This window comes from Pelodiscus sinensis, chromosome 22 (genome assembly GCF_049634645.1).
Source record: "Pelodiscus sinensis isolate JC-2024 chromosome 22, ASM4963464v1, whole genome shotgun sequence".
In the NCBI taxonomy this organism is placed as follows: domain Eukaryota; kingdom Metazoa; phylum Chordata; order Testudines; family Trionychidae; genus Pelodiscus; species Pelodiscus sinensis.
The window spans coordinates 20,815,553-20,841,047 of record NC_134732.1 but is presented as its reverse complement, the minus strand read 5'-3'; the positions used below and the strand labels follow the sequence as shown (position 1 = coordinate 20,841,047).

General features: G+C 45.2%; 1 protein-coding gene across 4 annotated transcripts in view; it reads right to left on the bottom strand.

The window, feature by feature from the left end:
- TTLL11 (tubulin tyrosine ligase like 11) overlaps positions 1-25,495 on the bottom strand; it is a 136,301-nt gene that overhangs the window by 28,303 nt on the left and 82,503 nt on the right. For 3 of the 4 annotated variants that reach the window (XM_075905425.1, XM_075905422.1, XM_075905424.1), the window contains one exon: positions 17,354-17,452. The exons of the other annotated variant lie outside the window; for it this stretch is intronic. In XM_075905425.1, coding sequence (XP_075761540.1) covers positions 17,354-17,452 — 99 coding nt within the window. The remainder of the gene's footprint in view (positions 1-17,353; positions 17,453-25,495) is intronic. 4 annotated transcript variants of the gene reach the window in all.

The following is a 25,495-nucleotide window of genomic DNA, read 5'->3' as shown; positions in this document are numbered from 1 at the left end:
CATAAGCTCCCGGAGCAGGGTCTGTCTGTGTTTTGAGTTTGTACAACACCGAGGGTTGTGGTCTGTGATAGGCCTCCTAGGAGCTGTGGAAATCCGTATAATAAATCAGACTAATAAAATACTGAACCAGTACCCAGTATGACTTGATGGGTCATGGTTAGGGATGTTAGCTATCAGGTAAATGAACAGTCGAGTAACCACATGAATTCTTAGCGGTTACTCAAATATTCAATAGTCTCCGGGGGTGGATCTGACAGCGAGTGCACTCTGGCACCACTCCTGGGGAGCCCCCTGCAACCCTGCACTGCTGCCTCTGATACAGGCACTTCCGCTCCTGGAAATGGCTGGCATGTGCCTGTGATCCATGGATGGGAGGTGGGTCTCTTCGCACTGCCCCCACCCCAAGCATCAATTCTACAGCTCCCATTGGCTGGGAACTGCGGCCAGCAGAGGCTGCAGGGGCGGTGCCTATAGGCAACAATGTGTGGAGACCCCTTGGCCCAGATACCTGAGAGCCACTGGCTAGAAATGCTACTATGGGCATTGCTATTTAATGAGTCCCCAGTTACAAATCAGCATTGTATTAGAAAGGCTTCCATTGCTTCAGTTTGTCCAGCGCTTTTCAGATCCAGTAAAACAGCATGTCAGTGAGAGCAGTCTTCCCTCAAAACTCAGTGCCACCTTTGCATGGTAGAAAAGCCCCATTTTTCTCTTCTCTAAGTATACTAAGATCAGAGGCTGTCGAAAGTCAAAATCCTGCAGCAATTCCCACCCATGAACACTGAGCAATTCTAATTCTAGACAACAAGCTCTCCGCAAATCACCTGAAAGGGGAATAAATCAAATAGGAACTCGGAGCCCGCGGGTGCGGGGAGCCAGGTCAATAATACAGAACTGAGAAACGGTGATTAGTGTACGACTCTCTCGCTTCCTGTGCCATTACTGTGCGGCATCATCCCCAAGCAGAACATTCACGGGAGCTGTTGCTGGGTTATTCGCTGACACCAAATCAAGACCTGCATGTCATATCTGCATCTGCACACTGCTGCTGGCCCATCTGCTTTGTGTGCTGTTTCCTGTGCTTTGAGCAAGCTTGGCGGGAGGTCTATTATGAAGAAACACTAAAGCTGGCGTTTAGAAATCACTGCTCAACTTTAATCTAAGGGGATTAGCGATGAGACAAACGGTTTTATTTTTACACTTGTAAAGATGTAGTGGTACAGGTCACAACATACTGACTAAACCAATGCGAAAAAGTTATTCAATACAGTCTAGTCCTAATGCACCTAAATGCATATTCTAAAAATACATGCCAGTATATTGTCTCTAATACAGGGGTTGGCAACATATGGCACGCAAGGAGCCCATGCTGCCACTGGAGCCTCGTGGCTGGTGCACTGCTGCGAGGCTGCAGCCCCAGCTCACATCCCATCCTTGCGTGGGCCGCAGAGCTACATGTGGAGGAGCACCACCCTGCTCTGCCACCCTCCACGGAAAAGTACCACGTGCCGCTGGGTGTCCACATCGATTGTTCCTGCAGAGCAGGCTGCAGATTGGACGGCACAGGGCCTGGATGGGCGGGACGAGCTCTCATGGCGCATGAGAGGTCCCCTTCCCTGGCAGCATTTAGGCTGCGCTGCACGCAGTGGCACTGGGGAGGAGGTGGCGCTGGGGCTGAGGACCCTGCACATGCAGAATGCAGGTAGGGGCCCTTTGGGGCCTTGCGCCCAAAGAGACTCAGTCTGGGGTCACGCAGATCCGTAAATAGAAGTGCATAAGATAAATCTCAGCACGCTACTTCTGAAAGGTTGCCTGCCCCCGCTCGAATATATCCAGCCTGAAACCTGGATAACGAGACACAGATTTTCACTATTTGCATTTGAGCTCTCACAGAAGAGAAGAAACCAAATTTCATAATCAATGACACTCCACTAAAAAAGCCCTGGCTACAGCTCCCAACGGTCAAAATGCAGGATCCTAACTAGCCTTAAAGGATACAAGAGCACGGTGAGAGAATAGCACCAGGATCAAAAATTAGATGAGTTTGTAGATCACTGTCACCCAAAACCATGCTGTCTCCTCATTATGGTCTTCCAGCCTCTGCCTATTGCCCGAGTCTTTCCCTCCCCAACAGGCATACTATCCACAACCGTGCACAAGGGCATTTCCCTATAGTTGCTAGCAGGCCTCACTAGACAAGCAAGACATTCTAGAGCTTTATCCAGTCTGTCCTTAATTAATTCAGTGATGGAGTTTTCCATCTCTGCCTTGCAAGGTCTTAAAAAAATGTATCCCCTTACACTAGGATGGCCACATGAGATGGGTAAAAACTGACCCCAAATTAACATCTCATGCAACGAACAGCCTCTGCAGCACATCTAGCACTGCACTGCAATTTCAGCATTGACTAGGAGCTGAAATGCTTTTGTGGCACGTGAACCCAGGACCTTGCAGGCCTGCAGCAAAGCCAGCTAATGGACTGAGCAGGTACATTGATTTCAACTGGAGCTGTATTTGGTTCTTGATCTCGAGAGGTGAGAGTTTGGCCTACACTAAAGGGTCTTCACACTTACGTTTTAGCACTTCATTGTGCCCACAGATATGAATGCGGAATTCCTATTGATTGTAGTCGGAGTGGCATACCCAAATCTGAAGGCAGAAGTCGGTCCTACAACTTTAGTCTACCTGAGAGACCATTTGCTGTCGTGAGGCACAGCCTTGAGAAGATGGGAGAAGAACTGTCTAGCTGAAGACCCTCAAGTTTGGAACGTTGAGTCAAAGCAACTTTGTGCGCGTCTCCTTGATAAATGGCAAGGATTTCTTTCATTCCAGCTTAATTATTAGTTTGTGGGAAATACTGCTCTTGAGAAGGTGGGCACCTGGGGCCCAAAATCTTGCACTAGTTCTGGTATGTTTACTGAAGGATGCTGCTCATTCTTATTTTAATGTACATTCTTATTTTAATGACATTTTTGTTTGCAGAGGCCTTTGGATTCTGAATACTTTTAAAATTAAAATGCATTATTATATTGTCTGCTTTAGAATTAAATGGAAGCTCTGGCAGAATTCATTTGTAATAGTATTTTGGTAAGATGAACCAGTATTCACTAGGAACTAACCTGAGATCCCTCAATTCATTCTGAAGAGGCCACCAGATATCTAACACAAGGTACCAGTTTGGGTCACTACCTTTCTGAAATGAATAGGAACCAGAGACCAAGAAGATGAAAGTCTTTTTACCCTATCACAACTTCCACAAGCCACCCCATACCTCAGTCCTTCTGAGTGTCATTTTTGTTTTTCTTGTTACCTATGTATTCCAAATAGCTCAGAAAATAGCTCTAATTAATTAGTTGTGAAAAGTGCTTAAGTGGGTAGACAATGCAGAACTATTGTCACAAATCTCCAAGGGAAATGAAACCCTGCACTGAAAAGATATATTGAGTTCTAAATGAATCAACTTTCTTGGATTGTAACAGCCCATCTACTACCATGATGTGTTTTCAACTTCAGTTTTCCATGCTCACAAACAGAATGAAAATTAGATTTAAAACATAAAATAACTTTTTCCTAATGAAGAAACATTCTTATATGATCCATCCAAACAGTCTTGCACTACAAATCATTTTATTACTAGTTTCAGAGGTAGCTGTGTTAGCCTGTTTCAGCAAAAAGAACAAGGCATCCAGTGGCACCTAAAGATTAACAGCTTTATCAGGACATAAGGTTTTATAAGTTGCAACTCACTTCATCAGATGCGTGAAGTGAAAGAAAAAGACACAGTAGGCTCTCTCATTATAATAAGTAATTTTCCACTTTAGGTGTTCTCATTTTCTTATTTCCATCCACCATGATTGAATTAGCTCTGATGTAACCATCCCATTTCTGTATCCCTCCTGTCTGTTTCTTTCACTTCATGCATCTGATGAAGTGAGCTGCATAATAAAGTTGTTAGTCTTTAAGGTGCCACCGGACTCCTTGTACATTTTATTACTGCAATCTCTGATAGCCCAAAGTACATGGCCTCAAACTGAGATAAAAAGGAACAATTACATTCTTCTCCACTTTTCACAAGCGGATTATGCAATCTTTAGGCAACACTTCTCCTCTAATGCCTTCACATTTAAATAATGTTTGCATAAGGAATATGCATTGATTTAGAAGATGAATCCAGTTTATTTTCTTTAAAAATACCAGGTCTCTATAAATAGATAGGCTCATTTATTTTAATGTCAGCCAGTGATTCATCTATTATTGTTACAAACATTTAAAATTGTATAATGTGAAGATAATAAAGATTTAGACCCACTTTAGTGCTTCACTACTTCAAATTACAAGATACACAGTTAGTAACTGCCAATCTATCCTCTTTGCAAGTGTATAGAAAACAAAAGTATTTTCGTACCTGTATGTCCCAGAATCCAGTGGGGTTGTTTCATTTACAAGCGAGTGCCCTACATAATAAGGCACACAGGAAGAGATCACATGCAATTTGGCCAAGTTATAGCTGTTACTTTATTGGAATAAATAATCACACACAAAAAATGCAGGTATGTTTCAATTTTCTTACACCTCAGCGTGCACTTGAAAATCACTCAAGTAAATTACCAGGCAGTGAGGTCTAAAGACCTAAAAGAACAAAGCTGGGAGCAACCAGCTACCAAGTTCTAATTGTGCCTCTGCCAATGACATGTTATGTGTTATTCAACAAATTGGTTAACCTCTACAAGTCACAGTTTCCTCATCTGGGGAGGGAAAAAAGGTTGGTTGGGGGTGACAGTATTTAAATGATCTCCCTCAATGGAATGTTTATGAGGATTAATTAATTACTGTTTGAATGCTTTGAAAATGTAAAGCTCTGCATAAATGCTAAATGTCCGCTAGCTACGTAGACCACACCCAGCCCAGTGATAGCACAGAGCTTCCTCCTCTACAGTCTATTTCCCTCACTTGCTTATATTTCATTTTTCAGCCATTTGTCCTAACCTAACAAAGAACAATCCCCCTTTGGCTGCATGTCCAGTGAATTTCCCTCACCCCCCAGCAAGCATGGTGCAGTACTTTTACCCATTGGCTCCAAGCAGCATAAGATGGTACTAGTAATTCTGGGGATCGGTCTAGGGTAGCACTCGCTAGACCAATGCAGGAAGAACACCTTAAAATTCTCAGGCTATGTCTAGACTGCATCCCTTTTTCAAAAAAGGGATGCAGATTAGGCACATCGAAATTGCTAATGAAGCCGGGATTTAAATATCCATTAGCATAAACATGGCCACCGCTTTTTTTCAAAATGGAGTTTTTTTGAAAAATCTTTTGAAAATACAACCCTTTTTTGAAAGATCCTGTCAACCTCATTTTATGAGGGATAAGGGATCATTAAAAAAGGGTTGTGTATGCAAAAGATGGCGTCTAGACTGCCTTTTTTTCCCCCAAAACCCCTCCATTTTGAAAAAAGCAGCGGACATGTTTATGCTAATGAGGTGCGGGATATTTAAATCCCGGCTTCATTAGCAATTTCGATGTGCCTAATGCCATGTACTTTTTTGAAAAAGGGATACAGTCTAGACATAGCCTCAGTGTACACTGAGGACAACTACAAGCGCAGGTTCCAGTTCCAGAAAGAAAAATGTTTGTATCAGAGAGCAAATGAAGGTGTTGAAAATGTTGCTTAAAGGCAACACTTTCTCACTCATTTAAGTCAAAAGAGAAGAGTATTTTATCAACCACTAACCTCTCTCACATAACTCCTGCCCATCACATACCCCCCCACACACTCCCCAAAAATGGTAAAGAACTTTAAGCAGTCACTTAACTGAAAATTCATCTCAGCCTTCACTATGGTCAGCTCTGCGGAACTACATGCTACACCAGGGGTGGCCAACCCATTACAGATGAAGAGCCAAAATAGTGGTGGATGCAGCGCAAAGAGCCGAGGAAAAAAAAGCTGTGTGGGTGGGGGGGAGGGTTAAGAACAGAGCAGGCATTGCCCTTTTAAGGGCGGCCATTTTGAAGTCTGCACCAGCATCTTGTGCAGAAAGAAACACGCTGCCCCTTTCAGAGCTGTGGGTGCAGGAGCCGCAATTTTTTCTTTGATGAGCCGCATGCAGCTCGTGAGCCGTGGGTTGGCCACCCCTGTACTACACTGTCCATCTCACTGAGCCTTCTCATGGCCAACCTGCCCATAGCATGAGAGGTGAATGCAGGCAATTGAGATCCAGCACTATTGCATTAAGGACATGCAATTCACCCAGTTTCTGCCCTAGATTTAAAGGCAACTGGAGAAAGTAAAGGAGTAGAGCTATGAGCACAGGCAACAAAAGCCTATTCATTTGCCTGAGCAGAAGGGAAAAAAAATCAGGGGACCCCCCCTTCCCCCCCGCATCTCCAGGTGTTAAATTTTCCCTCACAAAATATGCGACACATTAAATCTGCCACAGGTCTGTTTTTGCATAGAGTGACTGGGGTCATTTTACATGCAGAGTCAGAATTAAAGGCAAACTAGCAAAGCAATCCTCATGATGTTTCTATAGGGTACGTCTATACTGCACGGCTATTTCAGGTATCCTAAAATAGCTACCCTGCGTCTACAGAAACCACCCGTTATTTTGAAAAAATTTTTAAAATAACAGGTGCGCTATTTTGCCATTCCAGTAAACCTCATTGAATGAGGGATAAAGGATGGCTGGAAATAGAACATTATTTTGAAATTTGGTGCTGTGTAGATGCATCAAATTTGAAATTTCAAAATAGTTTTGAAATAAGATACGCAATTTCGATTTTAGGGTGCTGTGTAGATACACCCTATAGGAGTTATAATCTCATTAATACTCCTCATTATAGTGATATAGGCGTGAGGTGATATCGTTATATCTTGCCCATGGCAAGTTTCAAACTTCAGTTTTGCTCTCCATTGAAGTCCTCTTAAACAATTTTTCTTCTTGCAAGGGGCAAATGTATCTAAATCCTCCCATACCACATCTTGCACTTTCACTGATAATTCACCAAAAACAAAGAAAGACATTTCAAAAAGTCTAAATTTGCACGACTTTCAAACCTAAGTCTCCACTCAGCCAACCAGTGAATTGTTCATGGGATAAATTATCACAGTTATAATCCAGCTGACATCACTGTGAGTCATATTAGAAAAAAAAAGTATCTAGTTTAACTATAGGATTGCTATTGTTAAATATTTCTACAATGACAGTGCTAAGAGGCTTCAGTCGGGTCATGTGGTAAATGATGCATCAATACATATAAACATATGGTCTCTCTTCCAAAGGGCATAACATCTAAGAAGACATTTACGTACAGTACATGTAGAGGCTTGAACCTCATATTAAAAAGACAGTGTGTAGGCAGCACTATTATTTTTCACTCAAAATCTCTTGCTCACACTGTCACAATACATTATTTTATCTTTCTTGTTGCTGGCCAATTCCCAAAACAAAAGCTGAGGTAGATAATGATGGTCTCAAATAAATGCTACATGTTTATTCAGCAAGATAGATTCTTACATTTTCCCCTCCTTTTGGCATTTTTGGATATAACTGAAGGCTGCTATCATTGTAAGTTCAGAAAATCTAAAAATTGATGGTAATTACTTGGCACCCACTAAGAATACTCAAGTTTTCATCTTCTTTCCAATAGTTTTTTAAGTGCCCATCATCAAGAATACGTTAAATTCACCATAGGGTACTAAGAAATTACTGCTTTTATTACACTGATCTTTTGTGTTCCTGACTAGATTTAGTGAATCTCATAAAGTTCAGTTCAAGTAGAGAATAACAATCAACACAGCCATTACCCACCTACAGCACCATAAAAATTATCAAGTGAGACATACAGTAAATCTGTACCTCTGGATGTATTCAAACGGATTCAGAAGAAAGCGAATTCTGAGTCCAAAGGAAACCTTACTACACCCATCCATATGATAATTATTTTCCTTTTTCTTTTCCCCTAACTACATTTTGCTTTCTTTTGTTGAACTCTTTTATATCCTATGGCTTTTTAAAGATTCCTAGTGAAGTCTCAGTAGTGTCTGTGTCATACAAACTGCATGGTCAGAAGTCCCGCTCAAAGTATAGTTGCAGCTCTTTCCCATAACTGCCACCACACATTTCCTGTATTCCATCTACTGCAAAAATATCGGGTGACATTTTCAAAAGTGCCTCGCAGACTTAGGTGCCTACATTCCATTTACCTTCCCTTTTGAAAACAGGATTTAGGCTCCTAAGTCATCATGGCCTTTTTTGAAAACTTTGCCAATTATCTAACTAATCCTCTCAACACCACCGAGTTAGGTAAATCTTATCCCAGTTTTACAATGGGAAATGGAAACACAGAGGTTAAGGGTGGGATTTTTATAAAACACTCACCGTGGCCCTACCTCTACTCTCATTGGAGTCCATAGTGAAACTTGCAGAGCTTTCAATGGAAGCGGAGTGAGGCCAATACTGAGCATTTTGAAAAAGCCCATATTAAGTTCCTTAGCCAAGTCAAAAAGCTGAGCCAGTAGCAGAGATGCAGATTAAAGCTAGGGTCCCAGCTTCCAGGCTCTGACTCAGTCCATGAGACACTGCTGCTTTCTAACCTGGTCACCAGGGCATAATTTAAAAGATTTCAGTGCACCTGTCTGAATATTTTCTTTCTAGGGATCACAGTACAAGCTGAACTTCTCTAGCCCCGTACTCTCTGGTCCAGCAACCTCCATGGTCCAACATGACTTTTGTTAGCCAGATGTTCACTTATCATGGGTGTGGCCAAGTTTCCTGCAGTCCCATGAAGTTTCTTTACAGCTGCCAGGCCTGGCTCTCAGTGTTCTGTGCTGTTCTTATCTCTAATTGACCCCTCAATGTCTTCTATGAGCCCAGCAAGCAGTGGAAGTGCTGGTGATGCTGCCAGACAATATTGACCACCGGTGGTTTGGAAAATTCTCTGGTTCAGCACCAATCGGGCCCCAAGGGTGCCGGACTAGAGAGGTTCAATCTGTAATGTCCTATGACAGGAGGAAATGCCTATTGTATTTTTTGTAGCATATTACTTTTAAATCTGTAGTAGAAATGAGGCAATTCCTAGTATATTACACATGTATGAAAGAGGATGAACTACTACAATCAAAATAGAGTCCATCTCTGTGTGTTATTAAGGGACATGATCAGGTCCCCTAAGTATAATACATATCTAGACCAGAGCTAAGCAATTTTAGTTCTCATCCCCATTACAGTGCATGGGCCACAAATACAATAAAAAATATAAAACGGGGGTTAGGTGATCAATGTTCAATGTAACAATGGGTCTAAGAGTGCTACCAAAACTAAAACTGTGCAACTAATTAGGAAGATAATACTCTTTCCTCCTAGTGAGGTATGTCCAAGGTATGGCAATTATTCCCTGCAGGAAATCCAGTTGCACTAATTCTACTTCATCTATAAACAACAATGAAAAAATATAATTACTAAGATTATGTTTAATTTTTAAACAAACATTTTTAGGGACAAATTTTCAGACCCGCTTCAAGTTCGCTCCTGAATTGACGTGCACATTTGGAGCAAATATCTGAACTCCAAAAGACAGCATCCAACTGCTGAGCATCCACATTAGACAGTGCAGTTAGTTGCAAGCACTAAGTGATTACTCAGTGCTAGTTGCTGGGGCTGAAAATTTGACCTGAATAGCCTCTTAGTTGCAAGCCACTGGCCCACAGAACTTTTCTTCCACATCTTGTAAGAAAAACCAACAGAGTATGCTTTATACATACAGTGAGTTCCCAGTAGTTCCTCATAGCAAACATTTGTGTCTAGTCTCCCTGAGTGCAATTGCAAATGCCATGCCATTGCTTGCTCCGATGAAACTGTCATGCTAGGTTATACAAAGCACCTTTTTTTGGGAACAAGACAATTTCAGGCAAACTTTAGCAATCATGGCATGTGTTTGTATATATGCAACCACAACATGGTCACTGACGCTGAATTTTTCTATGTGACCAATTTTTTAAGAGACACAGGACTCAAAAATTTTAGCCAAGTACACGCTAAAAATACACTTCTCTACGTCCCTTATGCTCTTACCACAATCCCAAAAGCCAGAGCAGTTAAATTGTTCTCTGAAACTAGTGCATGTGGAGATTATGCTTAATCCTGAAAGGAAATTCCTTTCAAAATGTCATACATATGGATCTTCCCATCTACTAGGGTAACCTGCAATTTCTCATCAGGAAGCTATTCATTCCTGGATGGCTATTGTAAATTTGACTGGAATAGGTATGCCAGCACACCTCCCAACAATCCTTCTTATATAGCACAGGAGCTATGGATTCTATTGAATTTCAGAGAAATTGTGATAGAAAAGGCTAGGATAAGATTCCCATTATCAAATAAATAGGGACAATGTACCAATACGGTTAATAAACAGGCTTTGTACAAAGTCTTGTGAATAAAGGTTGAAATTCTCTAGTCTGGCACTCTCTGGTCCAGCAATATCTGTGGTCCAGCATAATTCTAGTGAGCCAGATTTTTAAATTTATCAAGAATGAGGCCAAGTTTCCCACAGTCCCATAAAGTTTGTTTACAGGCAGTGTTCTGTGTTGTTCTTTAGCTCTAATTGACCCTGAAATGTCTTCGAAGAGCCCTGCAAGCAGTGGAAGGGTTGGTGATGCTGCTGGACATTGAGCTCCTGTGGTTTGGCAGAGTCTCTGGTTCGGCACCAGCCAGATCCCAAAGGTGCCGGACTAGAGAGGCTCAACCAATAAACAGATATAATGAAGTAAGAATAGCGAGCTCCACTGAATACGAATTCCAAAAATGTAAGCTTCTCGAGAAGTGGATCCCACAGAGTCCCACTGAAAGAGAAACGTTATATTAGTTGCTGCTGTACTCGTGGCAGCCAGAGGCCCAAGCAAGCACATGCAGATCCCCAGTATGAACTAGAACTGTGGCGTCCAGCATGCTAGCCGCTAGCCACACATGGCTATTTGGACGTTTGAGTGTGGCTAGTTTGCTAGAGCAGTAGCCTCTATAGTGGCTACTGCTTCAGAACTGGTCAGACACCATGGAGCTAGAAGATTACTATCGCAAAAGAAAAGCTACAGAGACTTTCTGAACTCCCACCAAAGTGGGATTTTAATTGCTGGCACAACTTAAAAGAGTTCTTCTCCACAGCAATCTCCAAAACAGTGTAAAATTAAATGAATAAAATTTAAATAATAATAAAAAATAATGAAATCAAAGCTTTATTTTCTGTCTGGCTCTGGAGGAATAGTTGGCAGGAGATTGCTACGGTCTCTGTCCAGGAAGTGGCACAGCAGATAAGGATAACGTTCTATTTGTTTTCAATTAAATAAAGTAAAAATGAATAAATTATCACTAGCTGTCTTCTTTCACATGCAAAACGTGGTGGGGGTTGCACAGAAAATGGCACACTCTGCAGTTGCCAAAGAGCATACAAAATGTACCCGCGAAACAGAAAAGATATACTGCATACAACTTTATTTTTCCTGTTAAAAAATTTCTTCACTAATTTAATAATCCTAAATTTTGATTTTATTGCAACTGGGATACAGTTGCACTAAAATCTACTGTTAAATTTTATCTACTGAAAAAAAAAAAAGTTGTGCTTGGCTTTCATTTTAACTCAATTCTTATGGCTTCCAATAAACTTTTGCTGTTCTGAAAACACTGCACACTTTTTAACTGCAACATTCAAGTTTATCTTGCACTGCACATTAATCTGTTACTGTGGCCAATTATCTTTTCAGTGTAGCAGCATTAAAACTTTGTTTTTGTTGCAATTGGTGGCTGTGGGAGCTTTGTCAACAACATTTTGTTGTTCACAGGTCCTTAAACTCCTCCCCCCCCCCCCACACACACACGAAGACAAAAGTTTTGCTGCAGCAGCGGCAGCATGAACTGCTTGTTGTCAGCAGGAGCGCTTTCCTGTTGACAATGTGAACTCTGCTCTTTGCAGGTGGAAGAATTTTGTTGGCAAAAGTGCCAACAAACAGAGTTTACACTTTCAGACTTTTAGCGACATGCCTAAGTTGTGTAGTGTAGACCAAGCCAGTCCATCCTGAGAATTATTGGACAGTTTGTGACTAACCAGTCAATTTCAACTTATTTTCTTTTACAAAATAACAACACTGGCCTATCAAACAGCAACGAATTTAACTTTTGGCGTAGAAAGTGAATTAAAAGTGGCTGAAAGGGCCACAAACTGCTGAAATGGGAGTCTCTTGGGCGGCCATGGGAAGCTGACAGTTTAAAACTGGTATTTTTCAGCCCTGGACTCTTCAACTCCATTTCCAAAGGTTATCTTAAATGTTAATGGGAGAGAACGTGAAAATCATAATGGGGACGAGCCAGACTACTATGGGCATTTCACCAGTGTGACTTGGTGCATGTGGATGATACCACAAAAAACCCCATTTAGCCAATCAGAGTGTGGTTTTGGGGAAGCTGTGTCTACAGCTGATCTTGAATAACACTTGTGAAGTGACGGAGTTTGTCACTCTCAGACATTACACTCTCTCTCTCTGGATTAAATAAAATGTGCAGTTTAGCAAAAAAAAAAAAAAAAAAGTCGACAACCACATAACATCACCTGCTGTTCATTCACTATGCTGTTTATTAACACTGGTGGAGTATTCATTTTATACCACTGCTACATTATCTGTCAACTAGGAAATGTAACCACCTCAGTGCTTACCTCTCTTCTGCGTTAGCTGAAGACTCCATGTTGTACATGGCACCCTGGACACTTGCAGGGGGGAGAGTTAAAGGCACCACTGGGAATAAGACAATCGACTCCTAGCTACCCTTTGTGCTTCTGATACCCCACACAGGCTCTTATGACCTCTTACTGCTTACGTTTTGTTCCACCCTTGGGACTCAGTCAAGAAAGCAGAGTCCTATTACTATTACAGCAAAGGCTGCAAGTTTGGCACGGAGGTCACAGATCACAGGTTCTGTGACTTTTGCAGCAGCCAGTGTGGCTGGCCGAGGGGCTGCCTGAGCAGCCTGGATGGCCCCTGGCCCAACCACACCAGCCACTGCTGGGGTAGTCTGTGACCATCATATCCTCTTCCCACAGCAGCAGCAGCAGCAGACATTGGATATGGGAGGAGGTGGTAGGGCTGGGTGTTGGGCACCAGAGGGGGCAAAGGTTCTGGGCAGTGCTTGAAGCTCCCCAGAAGCAGCAAAATCCCCCTCTCTCAGCTCCTAACTCCATGCACTGCCTCCACCCAGAAGTGCCACCCTTGCATCTCCCATGGACCATAGTTCCCAGCCAATAGAAGCTGCAGAGGCAGTATGCAGAGAACCCTAGCCACACCTCCTCCTAGGAGCTGAAGAAGGGGGATGTCACTGCTTCTGGGGAGGCACGGAGCCAGGTAGAGAAGCCTGCCAACCATGACAACCACATCCTCCCCAGCCATCATCAGGTCCCAGGCCACACACCACCTCCCATGTTATCCCAGACCACATCTCCACCCCCACCCCTCTGATTTAGTCAAGGGCATTTTTCCCTCTAATTTTTTTCCATCCACCAGTGGATTTTTTACTTCCATGAACAGAATAAATGTTTATGTGCACATGTGCAAATGTGCACCACCAATAGAAACAAAAACCTATTTGTGGGTGCTTTGCTAATCGGAAGCCCCCAATTAAAATGCTGCTTTCATTATAATCTACAATGGGCACATTATGAATAAAAGAACGGTTACTTACCTGTAACTGTTGTTCTTTGAGATGTGTTGCTCATGTCCATTCGAAGTAGGTGTGTGCACCGCGTGCACCACGTCTTCCGGAGCGTTTTCCCTAGCGGTACCCGTAGCGCCGGCAGGGCGCCCCCTGGAGTGGTGCCGCCATGGCGGGGCATAAGTACCCCTGCCGGCGCTGCCCCACCTCAGTTCCTTCTTGCCGGACACTCCGACGAAGGGGAGGTAGGGTGGGAGTCGAATGGACATGAGCAACACATCTCGAAGAACAACAGTTACAGGTAAGTAACCGTTCTTTTCTTCTTCGAGTGGTTGCTCATGTCCATTCGAAGTAGGTGACTACCAAGCTAACCCCACGGAGGAGGGGTCGGAGCAGTCATACCACCAGAGTCATGAAGAGAGGTGAACAATAAACGGATTTATTCAAACAATCCAACACGGATAAGGCACATATTAACAACAATGACAACAGGACATATTTACATATTTACAGTACAGATTCAAGGACTGCAAAACCCACCACTGCATCCTCCCTGGCCTGCTGTGCTAGCACATAGTGCGCTGTAAACGTGTGAAGGGAAGACCATGTGGCCGCCCTGCAAATTTCCATGATTGGTACCTGGGCACCAAAGGCCACCGAGGACGCCAGCGCCCTGGTAGAGTGTACCTTCACCCTGGGTGGGGTTTTACCAGCCAGTTGATAACATTCTGTGATGCATTGCACCACCCATCTTGATAGCCTTTGTGTCAAAATAGGTGACCCTTTCACCCTGTCCCCAAATGCAACAAACAATTGTTGGGATTTACGGAACAGCTTGGTTCTGTCAATGTAGAACGCCAGCGCCCGCTTGGCGTCCAGGGAGTGAAGCACCCGCTCCTTATGGGAGGCATGAGGTTTTGGGAAAAAAACCAGAAGATAAATCTCCTGGGACAGGTGGAACGGTGACACCACCTTTGGGAGGAAGGCTGGATGAGGCCGTAGCCTTACGTTATGTGAAAACACAAGGTAGGGCGGGTCTACAGTTAGCGCCCTTAGTTCTGACACCATTCGAGCTGACGTAATGGCCACGATGAAAGCAACCTTCAACGAAAGGTGCCGCAGGGAACACATTGTAGTGCCCCTGTGGCATAAACCTTACAGCCCAACAGGTCCAGCCGCTTAGGCTCTCTCGCCCTTGGAGAAGGACAGGGCTGAGGGAGTCTTTTCTTTTGGGCCGCGGCCTGCACGACCAAGGACCCTGGGATGTGTTGTGAATACAGGTATTCATGCCCCGAGTGCGGGACGTAATAACGCCTCTCAACCCCTTTTAAGGTAGTGGTCAAGGTTGCCGGCGTTTGCCACAGGGCATTAGTAATTTTTGACACCGTTTTGTTGAGCGGTAAGGCCAACCGCGTAGGTGCGTCCTCCGCGAGGATGTCCACCATTGGATCCATGTCCTCAATGACAGGTTCCACTGGAACGGCCATGTTGGAAGCCATGCGCCGGAGCAGATCCTGGTGCGTGTGGGCATCCATTGAATGCAGACTTGGTGCCGGGTCTGCTAGTGCCTCGTCCGGAGACGACGACGACTCCTGAACTGGCACAGGAGCGGTTGTCGCCAACTGCGGTGCCGGTTGAGCAACTTGTGCCCCGATGGGTCCGCCTCCGGTGCCGGTGACTGCGGTGCCGCTGGATCGGGTTGCGGCGCCCGAAGAGGGGAGGGAGGGGCTCGGGACAGGCACGCCGACGGTTGGGAACGGTGCCCTGAAGCCTCTGACCCCAGAGAGGGGGGCAGCTGACCTTGCCACTGATGGTAGGCCCAAAGGGTTCCAAAAAGGCCACTGCAGGTGCGGAGGCCATGTTTGCTGAGTGTGGTCCCTCCGATGTCTGGACCTGGACCTGTGGGCCGAAGACGCTCCCGAGGACCCTGATCGAATGGAGATGGCATCTGAGTCTGATGAGTAATCGGACTCCGGCCAGGGTGGAGCCAAGGAGGAATGCGGGGCAAACTTGGCCATGGATTCAGGCTTGCCCGCATGAGTACAGCGGGGCCGTGCGACCTGCGGCACCGGGGGACCCATGCCCGGTGCCGGAAGGTTCGTTGACGGTTGCAGCACCGGGGGACCCAGACCCGGTGCCGAGAATTCTGCGGAACCCAGTTGCGGTACCGGATGCGAAGCAGCCAGATGTGGCAACGGGGTGCGCAGGCGCGGTGCCGGTTGAGACGCCAGCAGTTGTGGCACCAAGGTGCTCAGGCTCGGTGCCAATTGAGTCGCCGCCATTGGCTGCGGGCACCCCGGTGCCGGAAGAGACCACTGCGTCGATGCCGGTGCAGATGAAGGCACGGAGACGGACGCCGGCTCTTGGGTGTTCGCCATGGAGGAGAGAGGTGTCTGAGTGGATGCCACATGGCTACGGAGATACGGCACCGGTACGGCCAGGCGGGGGGCTGACAAGGAGCTCAACTGCAGCGAAGTTCGAGCACGGCTCGAAGCTACCTGAGACTGACGACTCGGCGTCGAGAAGGGTGCCGTAGTAGCGATCGGTACTGACCCCACATGGTGTGGTCCCGACGCATAAGCCACCTTAGCATGCCGACCTGGGCTATGTGGGGGCGAAGTCATAGCCAGCTGAGCCTCTGACGAGAGTGACCTCGACCCTTCCGAGTCAACCGACGATGGAGGGGAGGTCGTGAGGCTAATAAGGTCCTGCGCCTCTTCAAACGTGTCCGGTGTGAAGGCAGGTGACCAGGACTATCGAGGTCTCCTCGGCGCCGACGGTGTGCCGGAGGAGATACGTGCACCGGTGAGCCCGCGCTGCGGTGCCTGGCCGAAGTTGACTTCTTTGAAGGGGACCTTCCGCGGGACTTCTTCACCCTCTTGGACGGAGGAGAGTGAGACCGGTGCCGAGACCTCGACGCTGACGCACGGTGCTGGTGTGGAGCCTCCCACGTGGAAGCCGGTGCGCTGCGCACCGCAGGTTGCTCCGGCAGCACCGGTTGAAGCGCTGTCTCCATGAGGAGAAGCTTCAGGCAGGAAACCCTTTCTTTTCTCGTACTGGGCTTAAAGGACTTACAGATCTTACAGGCAATAGCCAGATGAGCCTCACCCAAACACTTAAGGCAACTGTCGTGTGGGTCGCCCCTGGGCATAAACTTCCCGCAGTCAGCGCACGTCTTGAAGCCTTGCGGCCCTGGCATTCCTTAGCCCCAAGGGGGAAGGAATAAAACGAAGAACCTAACTATCTAACTACAACAACTATTTACAGACAAATGTGAAAACGGGAACCATTAACTAACTAAGAGACTAAGAGACGCTCCAACGACTGTCACGGCGGTAAGAAGGAACTGAGGTGGGGCAGTGCCAGCAAGGGTACTTATGCCCCGCCATGGCGGTGCCACTCCAGGGGGCGCCCTGCCGGCGCTATGGGTACCGCTAGGGAAAACGCTCCGGAAGACGCGGTGCACGCGGTGCGCACACCCACTTCGAATGGACATGAGCAACCACTCGAAGAATCATCTCTGTTCTCTTTTCTGTAGCATAGGGACAGAAACACTAAGTGCTCACTAGACAGTCATATCTACTGGGAAAAGAACAGAGCTGCAGGTTCTCTCACATGCTCTTAGCCACATGTGTCACCACAGCTCCTCATCGCTAGAATACCTGACTATTGCAAACTTTGGAAGTTGAAGATTGGATCGTGGCAATCTGCCTGAGATTGGAGGAAATCTTTGCTTTGAGTCCATACAGGTATCTGGAAGGCTGAAATTAAAAAGCATAAAGAGGCTATTAATGTTTCAAATGCAAATAGTCATTTTTTTCAGGGCTAATAAAGCCCAGGTGTCCAACCTTTGTACACTGAGGGCTACATTGGCAACTTGCCAGCAGCCTGAGGCATGTACCTAATTTGCATGGATACAGACAATTTCAAAATCACAAATATTGCACACAAGCAAGGTATTTTGCTTATACTTTTATCTTTCTTAAGAAATTATTTACCCCATGTTTGCATTCTTTACAACAAAGTCTGCAGCTTTGACCTCAGCTTGTAGCTATGAGAGAGGGTGGACAATTCATAGGATTTACTGTGGGTGTTTAGTTTTATAAAAACTAACGTTTACAATTCTAATTTTTTAGGTTTTCATCCAGGATATTTGTCTGCGTTTTATTTACCTGCTGGTATAAAGCTACAGCCAATCTCTATCCAGCTTCATCATATTATCTGCTTGCTCCTTAACTGTTCTCAGCTAAGTTACTGAAAACAAGTTTTCTTTCTGAGTACATGGGTAATGAACACATGGCCAGGGGGCTCCGAAGAATCCAAGAGAGCTATTTGAACCCCTATCTTCAAGCAAGCATGTACTGATCATGGTTTCTTTTCAAGCTATTCCAAGGATTCCATATTTGACAAGCAATTTAATATTCATATAAAAAGTGATTCAGAAGGTGGCAGAGAATCAAAGGGCTGGTTGTTTTAAAAAGTATGATTAAGTGGTTAAAAAATGGAAAAGGCCCATTTAGATTGTAAGCTTTTTGAAACAAGGATAGTCTAGACCTCCAAGTTTGTACAGTGCCCGGTACAATGGAGTCTCATTAGTGAGTGGGTGGGTGGAAGAAAGAAAGAAAGAAAGAAAGAAACCATGGCTGTAAACCACTAGACTCCTTTGGGAGCCTGGGTAAAATATCTGAAAACTAATTTACTATTTGAAACTTGTATTAGAATAGCTTTTAAAAACAGTTAGCATTTAATTAATAGTTAGCATGTAAAAACTTTTATCACAAAACATTTTTTTCAAGCACTATGGATGCGTCATGCACTTTAGAATGAAGTATTTTACTTCTTAATAGGTTTCCTAATGCACTGTTCAGAACAACTATATTTAATTCAAGATCTTGGTTACATTAAGTAAAAAGACAATGTATGGTAGTTCTTTCAAAGCCCTTTCATTGGCTATTTTTATAGTACAATGAAATTTAATTTGTTTTGTATTCACATTTACTTTCTTTTGCTAGGATTTTGTTACAATATTTCTATTTTAATATGCTATGGAGCACAATTATATTAATAATATTATATATTAAAACTGTGAGGAAAGGTAATTCAAAATGGTAATGCTGATATCTGAGCAATTATACACATGCTAAGAATAACCCATACCAAAGTAAAATAATTGTATGAACAACCTACAAACATGAGCGTTCTCATCCATGTCTGTGAAATTTAATCAACAGAAAATGGGCTATTCTACACACTCATCTTAACCACAAACATTTTCGCCAAACAATTCAAAGCTCAATTTTCAGCTACTAGATACCAAATGGGTAGTTTTACTTTCTGGAGAATTAATCAATTCAAGTAATATACATCCAATTTCTGTTCATTGGTTGACTTAAATATGTGGCCTTAATGTGACTAATTAAATAAAATGACCTCAGAGTTCATAAAAATGCAGTTTAATTTTGATCTGCTTTTTTTTGGCCAAAGACACAATGCACAACATATTTTCCTGCCCTTCTGCTAGATAAATTTTACTTGTTTGCAAATGCATAATTACATTTTTCTCTGTGCTTCAGCTGCCATCTGCCATTTATACAACACAAGGGTAAATTGGATGACATAACTCCCAAAGGGTCATCTAATCAAGGAACACTGTAAGCACTGTCAGTCGTTTGTGCATTAATGAAGGAAGAAAGCCCAACATTTTCCAGAAACAAAGGCCAACGAAAGAGCAACCAGACAATTTATGGAAGAATTTCCACTTCCGGTTCCACCATTATTTCAACAACTAATTGCAAAATACACATAATCACAAGACAGATCCCGTTTTTTCTAATGTTGCCTGTGAGGTACAGTACAATAGATTAATAAAGAGGAAACACAAAATCAAAACCTGATATTCAACAAGACTCCCATGCAACATTTTCCATCCATTCCTTGCCTACTCCAAAAAAGCAACTTTGAAGCAACGGCTCATTCAGTGCTTGATTCTGGAAGTCAGACGTAATGTGTGTGTGTGTGGCGGGGGTGGTCTCGTTAATGCAGGAGTGGGTTCCCCATACTCCACGTGCTGCTCCTCACGTTGTGCCTGGATGCTGAGTGTTAAGCACCTGTGCTGGGCAGGGTCAAACCTGGAGATTCACTTGTATGCGAAGTTCCAAGTGCTAGGAGAACACTAACAACTTTGCAGTGATTCCAACTAACAAGCCACAAAGCTGATACACCAAGCACAGGAGGAGCTCTCCCTCCTGCCATGCACCCCCCAGCATGCTCCCGCAGCGAAAACCCCAGCAACAACTGGGCATGCCCTGCGCCGGTGGTTTTCAAACTTTTTTCCTCAACATCCGGTTAAAGAAAAATTGCTGATGCCCGCGGCCCGACATAATGATATCCTTTGACAGAGTGTGGGCTCCAGGGTGGGGCCAGGGATGAGAGGTTTTAGCTGCAGGAGGAGATTCTGAGTTGTGGGGCCTGAGGACTGGGACAGGGTTGCCGAGTTGCGGGCAGTGGGCTGACCTATGGCAACATGCGGTCTGTGCACAGTGTGGGTGCGAAGGCTGGCTTCCTGCCGGTCTTGGCACCATGCACAGCACTGTACCCCAGAAGTGGCCAGTAGCAGGTCTGAGTCCAGGGTGGACACGCACAAGCAGCTCTAGCCTGCAGGCAGTATGGAGTCAGTTCTCGGCATGGAGGCAGCATGTGGAGCTCCGTGGCCCTCTGCCTAGGAGCTGGGCCTGCTGCTGGCCACTTCCAGAGCGCAGCACAGTCTGCGGTGCCAGGACAGGCAGGAAGCTGCCTTAGCACCCCAGCAGGTTACTTGGTCACCCTACAGCAAGGTGACCCAGAACTGAGGTGGGACCTGGACTCTGGACATCATTGCACTACATTTCAAACTGACTTTGTTGGACCAAAAGTTGAAACAAACTCTAGGACCTTAGTCTCCTAAGAGTCTTACAGACCCCTCTTAGCTAGAGTCCTGAATGGACAGAATGTCCCAGTGGGACTCAGCTGCCAGGATGGCGGATAGGGAGAGAGACCAGTTCTAATGTGGTGGAAACGCAATCCGCACCGGCCTTTTTAGACCAAAACAACCTTTCTGAATTGCTTCTGGAAGTGCACTGGTAGCTCGGCATGCAAACAGGCCTGCTTGACTTGTTAATTATACATTTCCCATACTTGCCAGAACATTGTGTAATGCAATTCAAATTCTCACCACCCCACTTTGAAACTTGTTAATTAAAAAAAGGAAAGAGGGAAATCAGATTGAGGGGGTTCTTAGCTTTGGATGTGTCATGGATGTAACTTATTTGATCTAAGGGGGAGAGAGAGTGAGGGAGACAGACAGACAGACACAGACAGACAGCACTTTCAGATTATTCTTCTCTTGGAAGTAGAGATTAACAATGTATTGCTGGAATACAGAAGCAGTACAATCAGAGGCAGCAGGAGGGGGGCAGGCAGCAGAGTGGAGACGTTTCTGGGGGGGAGGGAGCCAGCTTTAAAGCTGGCTCCCCTGGCACCCGTCTCCTGTTCTCGCCCACCTTGCTGCCTCTCATAGATGATTACTCCACTTGACTACCCAATAAGCTTATACTTACTGGGTAGTCAAGTAGTCATCTTCTCGCTAACACCCCTATCCATGATATTAATGGAGGAGGCGTGGGGTCTGAGATGGAGGCTGGATGCAGAAGGGAGTTTGGGGTAAGGGATCTGGGCGCAGGAGGGCCTGTGAGGTCTGGAATGGAGTTTGGGTGAAGGAACAGTTGTGACCAGAGACACAGGATTGGGGTGTAGGGGTTTAGGTTGTGAGTTAGGGCAGGAGGGGATTGTGACCTAGGGCAGGGGTTTGGGTTGTGGGTTGTGACCTAGGGCAGGAGGGGGTTGTGATCTAGGGCAGGTGATTATAGTGCAGGGGTTTGGTTTCTGACCTAGGGCAGGAGGGGATTGTGATCTGGGGCAGGGAATTGGATTGCAGAGTCTGGGAGGGGATACAGGCTCAGGAGGGGGGCAGAGGGTTTGGCTTATGTGGGGTAAAGGGGGCAGGAGTGGGCAGGCAGAGGGCTGGGTTGCCAGTGAAACTCCATGTCAGCAGCCTAGCATATTTCTCAGGCAGGAGCCTGCCCCGCTGCCGCACAGGCTGCAGAGCCTGAAGAGAGGGGTGCTTAAGACAGTTCCCATTGGCCAGAAACCAGCCAATGGGATTGTGCTGGGAGTAGCAGGAGCCAACTGTCAATTCATAGGGCCAGGGCCCAACAGGGTTATGGATTCACTTCAAGACAGAGTCAATTAGGGATAGTTGCTTTTATTAATCTCACTACATCACTACTATTGTAGGCTTAATACTGCCAGATGCTTACACAGCTACTGCAAAATAATATGCCAATAAGCATAGGCAAAGCAATGCAGAAAAGTGAGCAACAGGCACTTGGAAATGCTTACGCCCCTTCAATCTCTGGGGAGTCCCATTCCGGTCACCTCGCACCCAGCCACAGTGGACGTGGCTCCAGCTGGGGGGGATCCAGGGCACCCTCGGAGGTCCAGGTCCCTAGTGAGACTCACCGGACACGGGACTCCCAGTGATTTTATACTTTAGCTGTTCACCGAGTGTCCACAAGCTGGCCAATGCCACTCTCAACGTTCCCACGGGGCTGAGAACCGCGGCCATGTTATTTATCCCATATTTGGCTTTCAGCTAGCAAGCATGGGGAGTTGCGGCTGATGAAGGCCATCTGATAAAGAACATCCTATATTTTCTCCAGCATGGCTCATGGCTGGCCTAGAGGAATACAAATTTAACCTCTGCAGGCCCACATATTGCTTTTTATGTGACATCATGAAGCACCACTCCCCTCTCCCCTGCTCACAGTTTGTGAAACACAAACGGCCCAGTAGACGCTTTTCTGAGCAGCATTCAGGGACGTGGCAAGCATGGGAGTCTGCTGAGGCTCTCTGTTACGTTTGTGGGTCAGATCCAATGGCTTAGTGGGCCGGATCCAGCCTGTGGAAGGTGTTTTGCCCAGGCCTGGGCTAAACGAACAAAAGGTCAAACATCAGGCAAAATGCTCATAGTGGAATATAGAATAAAAGCAAAGTTTAATTTACATACTAATGTCTGACCTCAATACATTAATTTCTGTAATTCGTTAGCTCATGACAGATCTCTCTTTAGAAACGATCAACAGTGGAGAAAATATTAACTACATCTTTAAAAAAAGAATTGTAATTTTAATAAAGCTTATGGAAATGACATCTAAGACTGCTTATCTTTTATACATGATTACTAATTTATTAATGTTTTTCACTGTCTGTGTTCCATCCCCTTCATTTTCACTAGCCTTAATCTTTATGCAAATACAAGTTGCTGAGGGACAAACAAATTTTCAGCTACTAATTAAAGGTTTCAAGATTCACAACATTGTGTATACCAGTATCTAAAATGTAGCTGTCAAGTTCAGAGTAAAATTGAGAAAGAGTTGCTGTATTAATATATCCAAGAATGCTCACTTGGTGTATTTCACATTTGGGGCATTGCTAGAAGTTAAGATTAAGCAATTTCTGCATCAGCTGATTGTTACTTACCTAATAAAAGGAAATGCACTGTTCTGGATTCTTAAGATTTAATTATGCCCTTAGTTAAGCCTCTATTCTCAAAGCAATGGCTATACTAACATAGCCCCAAAATGTTGGAGATTTTGCATAGGAAATGTACTCACACTCTAAAATACTGTTGTTGTATTTGAGCACCTCCCAAGAACCGAAAACAAACAAGAATAGCGGTCTCTCTCATATGAGTAGCTAGGAATCTGTTACGAGAGTGTGACTAAGAGTATGTGTTTGTGCACATCTTTGTGTAGATGTGACTTGCTGAGGGAAAACCAAGTCAAAGGGATGACTTTTCCATTTAATCCCGGATGCAGTGAGATTTGTGGTCACTCCTCTTTTGGGGGAGTAAATTCCATAGTTTAGGTTCAGCTCTAATGAAAATTTTGTCTCCTTTTTTCACCACTTTTCCCCCCATTAGTCCACATTTCTTTGTCCCAGAAGAAGCAGTTCTTGAAGAAGGCCATGGTCACTGAGGCTATTCTTACTGAAGGACTATCAAGCTCATAGAAACCATACTCAAACAACAGTAAGGAGGGTCACTTTCCCCCAAGGCACAATCAACTTCCTCCAGAAACTCTGAATATTAACAACCTCCCTCAAAGCACTGAGTCTGCCACCCTGGATGTCATGTCCCTATACAACAGTGGTTTCCAACCTCTAAGCATGCGATCACTTTTGAATTTATGTGCAATCCAGGATCTACTTCAAACCCAAACACCCTGGCTCCGCCTCCTTCCCGCCGGCCCTACTCCTGCTCATTCCATCCTCCCTCCCCCATCCTCACTCACTTTTATCACTCTGCGGACAGAGGGCTGGAGTGCAGGGGAGGGGGATGCAGACACTGATCTTGAGCTAAAGAATTTGGAGTGTGGGAGGGGCTCTGATCTGAGCCTGGGGCAGAGAGTTGAGGTGCAAGAGGGGTACAGGGCGCAGGGTCTGGGAGGGAGTCTGGGTGCATGAGGACTCGGCTAGGGCAAGAGTTTGGTGTGCAGGAGGGGTTCAGAACTGGGGCTGGGGCTTGGAATGTGGGCTCCAGCTGGGCATCACTTAATACAGGTGGCTTCTGGGGATGGTGTGGGGGGCTAAGGCAGGCTTACCCCTACTCTGGCCCTGTACCACTCCCAAAAGCAGCCAGCAAACTCTCTCCACCTCTGCCCCCTCCCCCTGCTCTATGGAGATGCGGTACATGGTAGGGGGAGGGGCACCCTGACATCAGCACCCCTCCTCTTCTTCCCATGCCCTGCACAGCAAGCAAGAGGCTCTCAGGGGTGGGGAAGTGGCTCTGAGGCAGAGGGCAGGAGCACCACAGCAATGCTGAGAGGAGCAGATGAAGTGCTGGCACTTGACGCCTCCCAGCCAAACCTGTCAAGATCACCTGTTAAAGGCTCCAAGATCTACCAGAAGAGCCCGATCTACTGGTTGGTGACTACTGCTATCCATCAACATCCCCCTCAATGAAAGCAATGCTACCTGCCTGAAATATCTACAGCACCACAGACAACCTCAAGATATCCGTTCCCAAACACATCACCGAGCTAATTTATTTTTTCCTCGCCCATAAGAACTTTATGTTCAACAAACACACACTTTGAGCAAGTCATAGGAACTGGCATGGTACTAGGATGGCTTCCCAATATGCCATCCTCTTCATGGGACACCGTGAGGAAAAATGCCTAGACAATGTACCACAAAACCAAAGATCTAACCAAGAAACAATGAGGGTATTGTCACCCTCTAGACAAACCAAACTGCTTCATAGAGTTTCCATCACACTTCTATTAAATTATCTCTAAAACATCCCCACACGAGCATTAACTTCTGGGACAATACAATCAGCTTCAGTGCCAGAACTCTACAGACAAGTCTATACAAGAAACCCACAGATCACCACACTAATCTTCACAGATCTAGTAATCACCTCAAAACACACCAAGAAATCTGTTATCTACATCCACACACTCACATACCATAGAATATTTTCCTGGGAGAAATGCCAGTACACGTATCTTAACACACTTAAAACTGGACACTCCACCGAAGAAACAGAAAGCATCATGGAATGGGCCACCCAACTACCCCAGGAGAATCTGCTTCAATACAGGAGGGGGAAAAAAAATCTCCAAACACAGCACCCTGATTGCCATCTGTCGCATCAAACTGGAACCTATAGTGGGAATTATTAGACAGTTATAACCATACTCGAC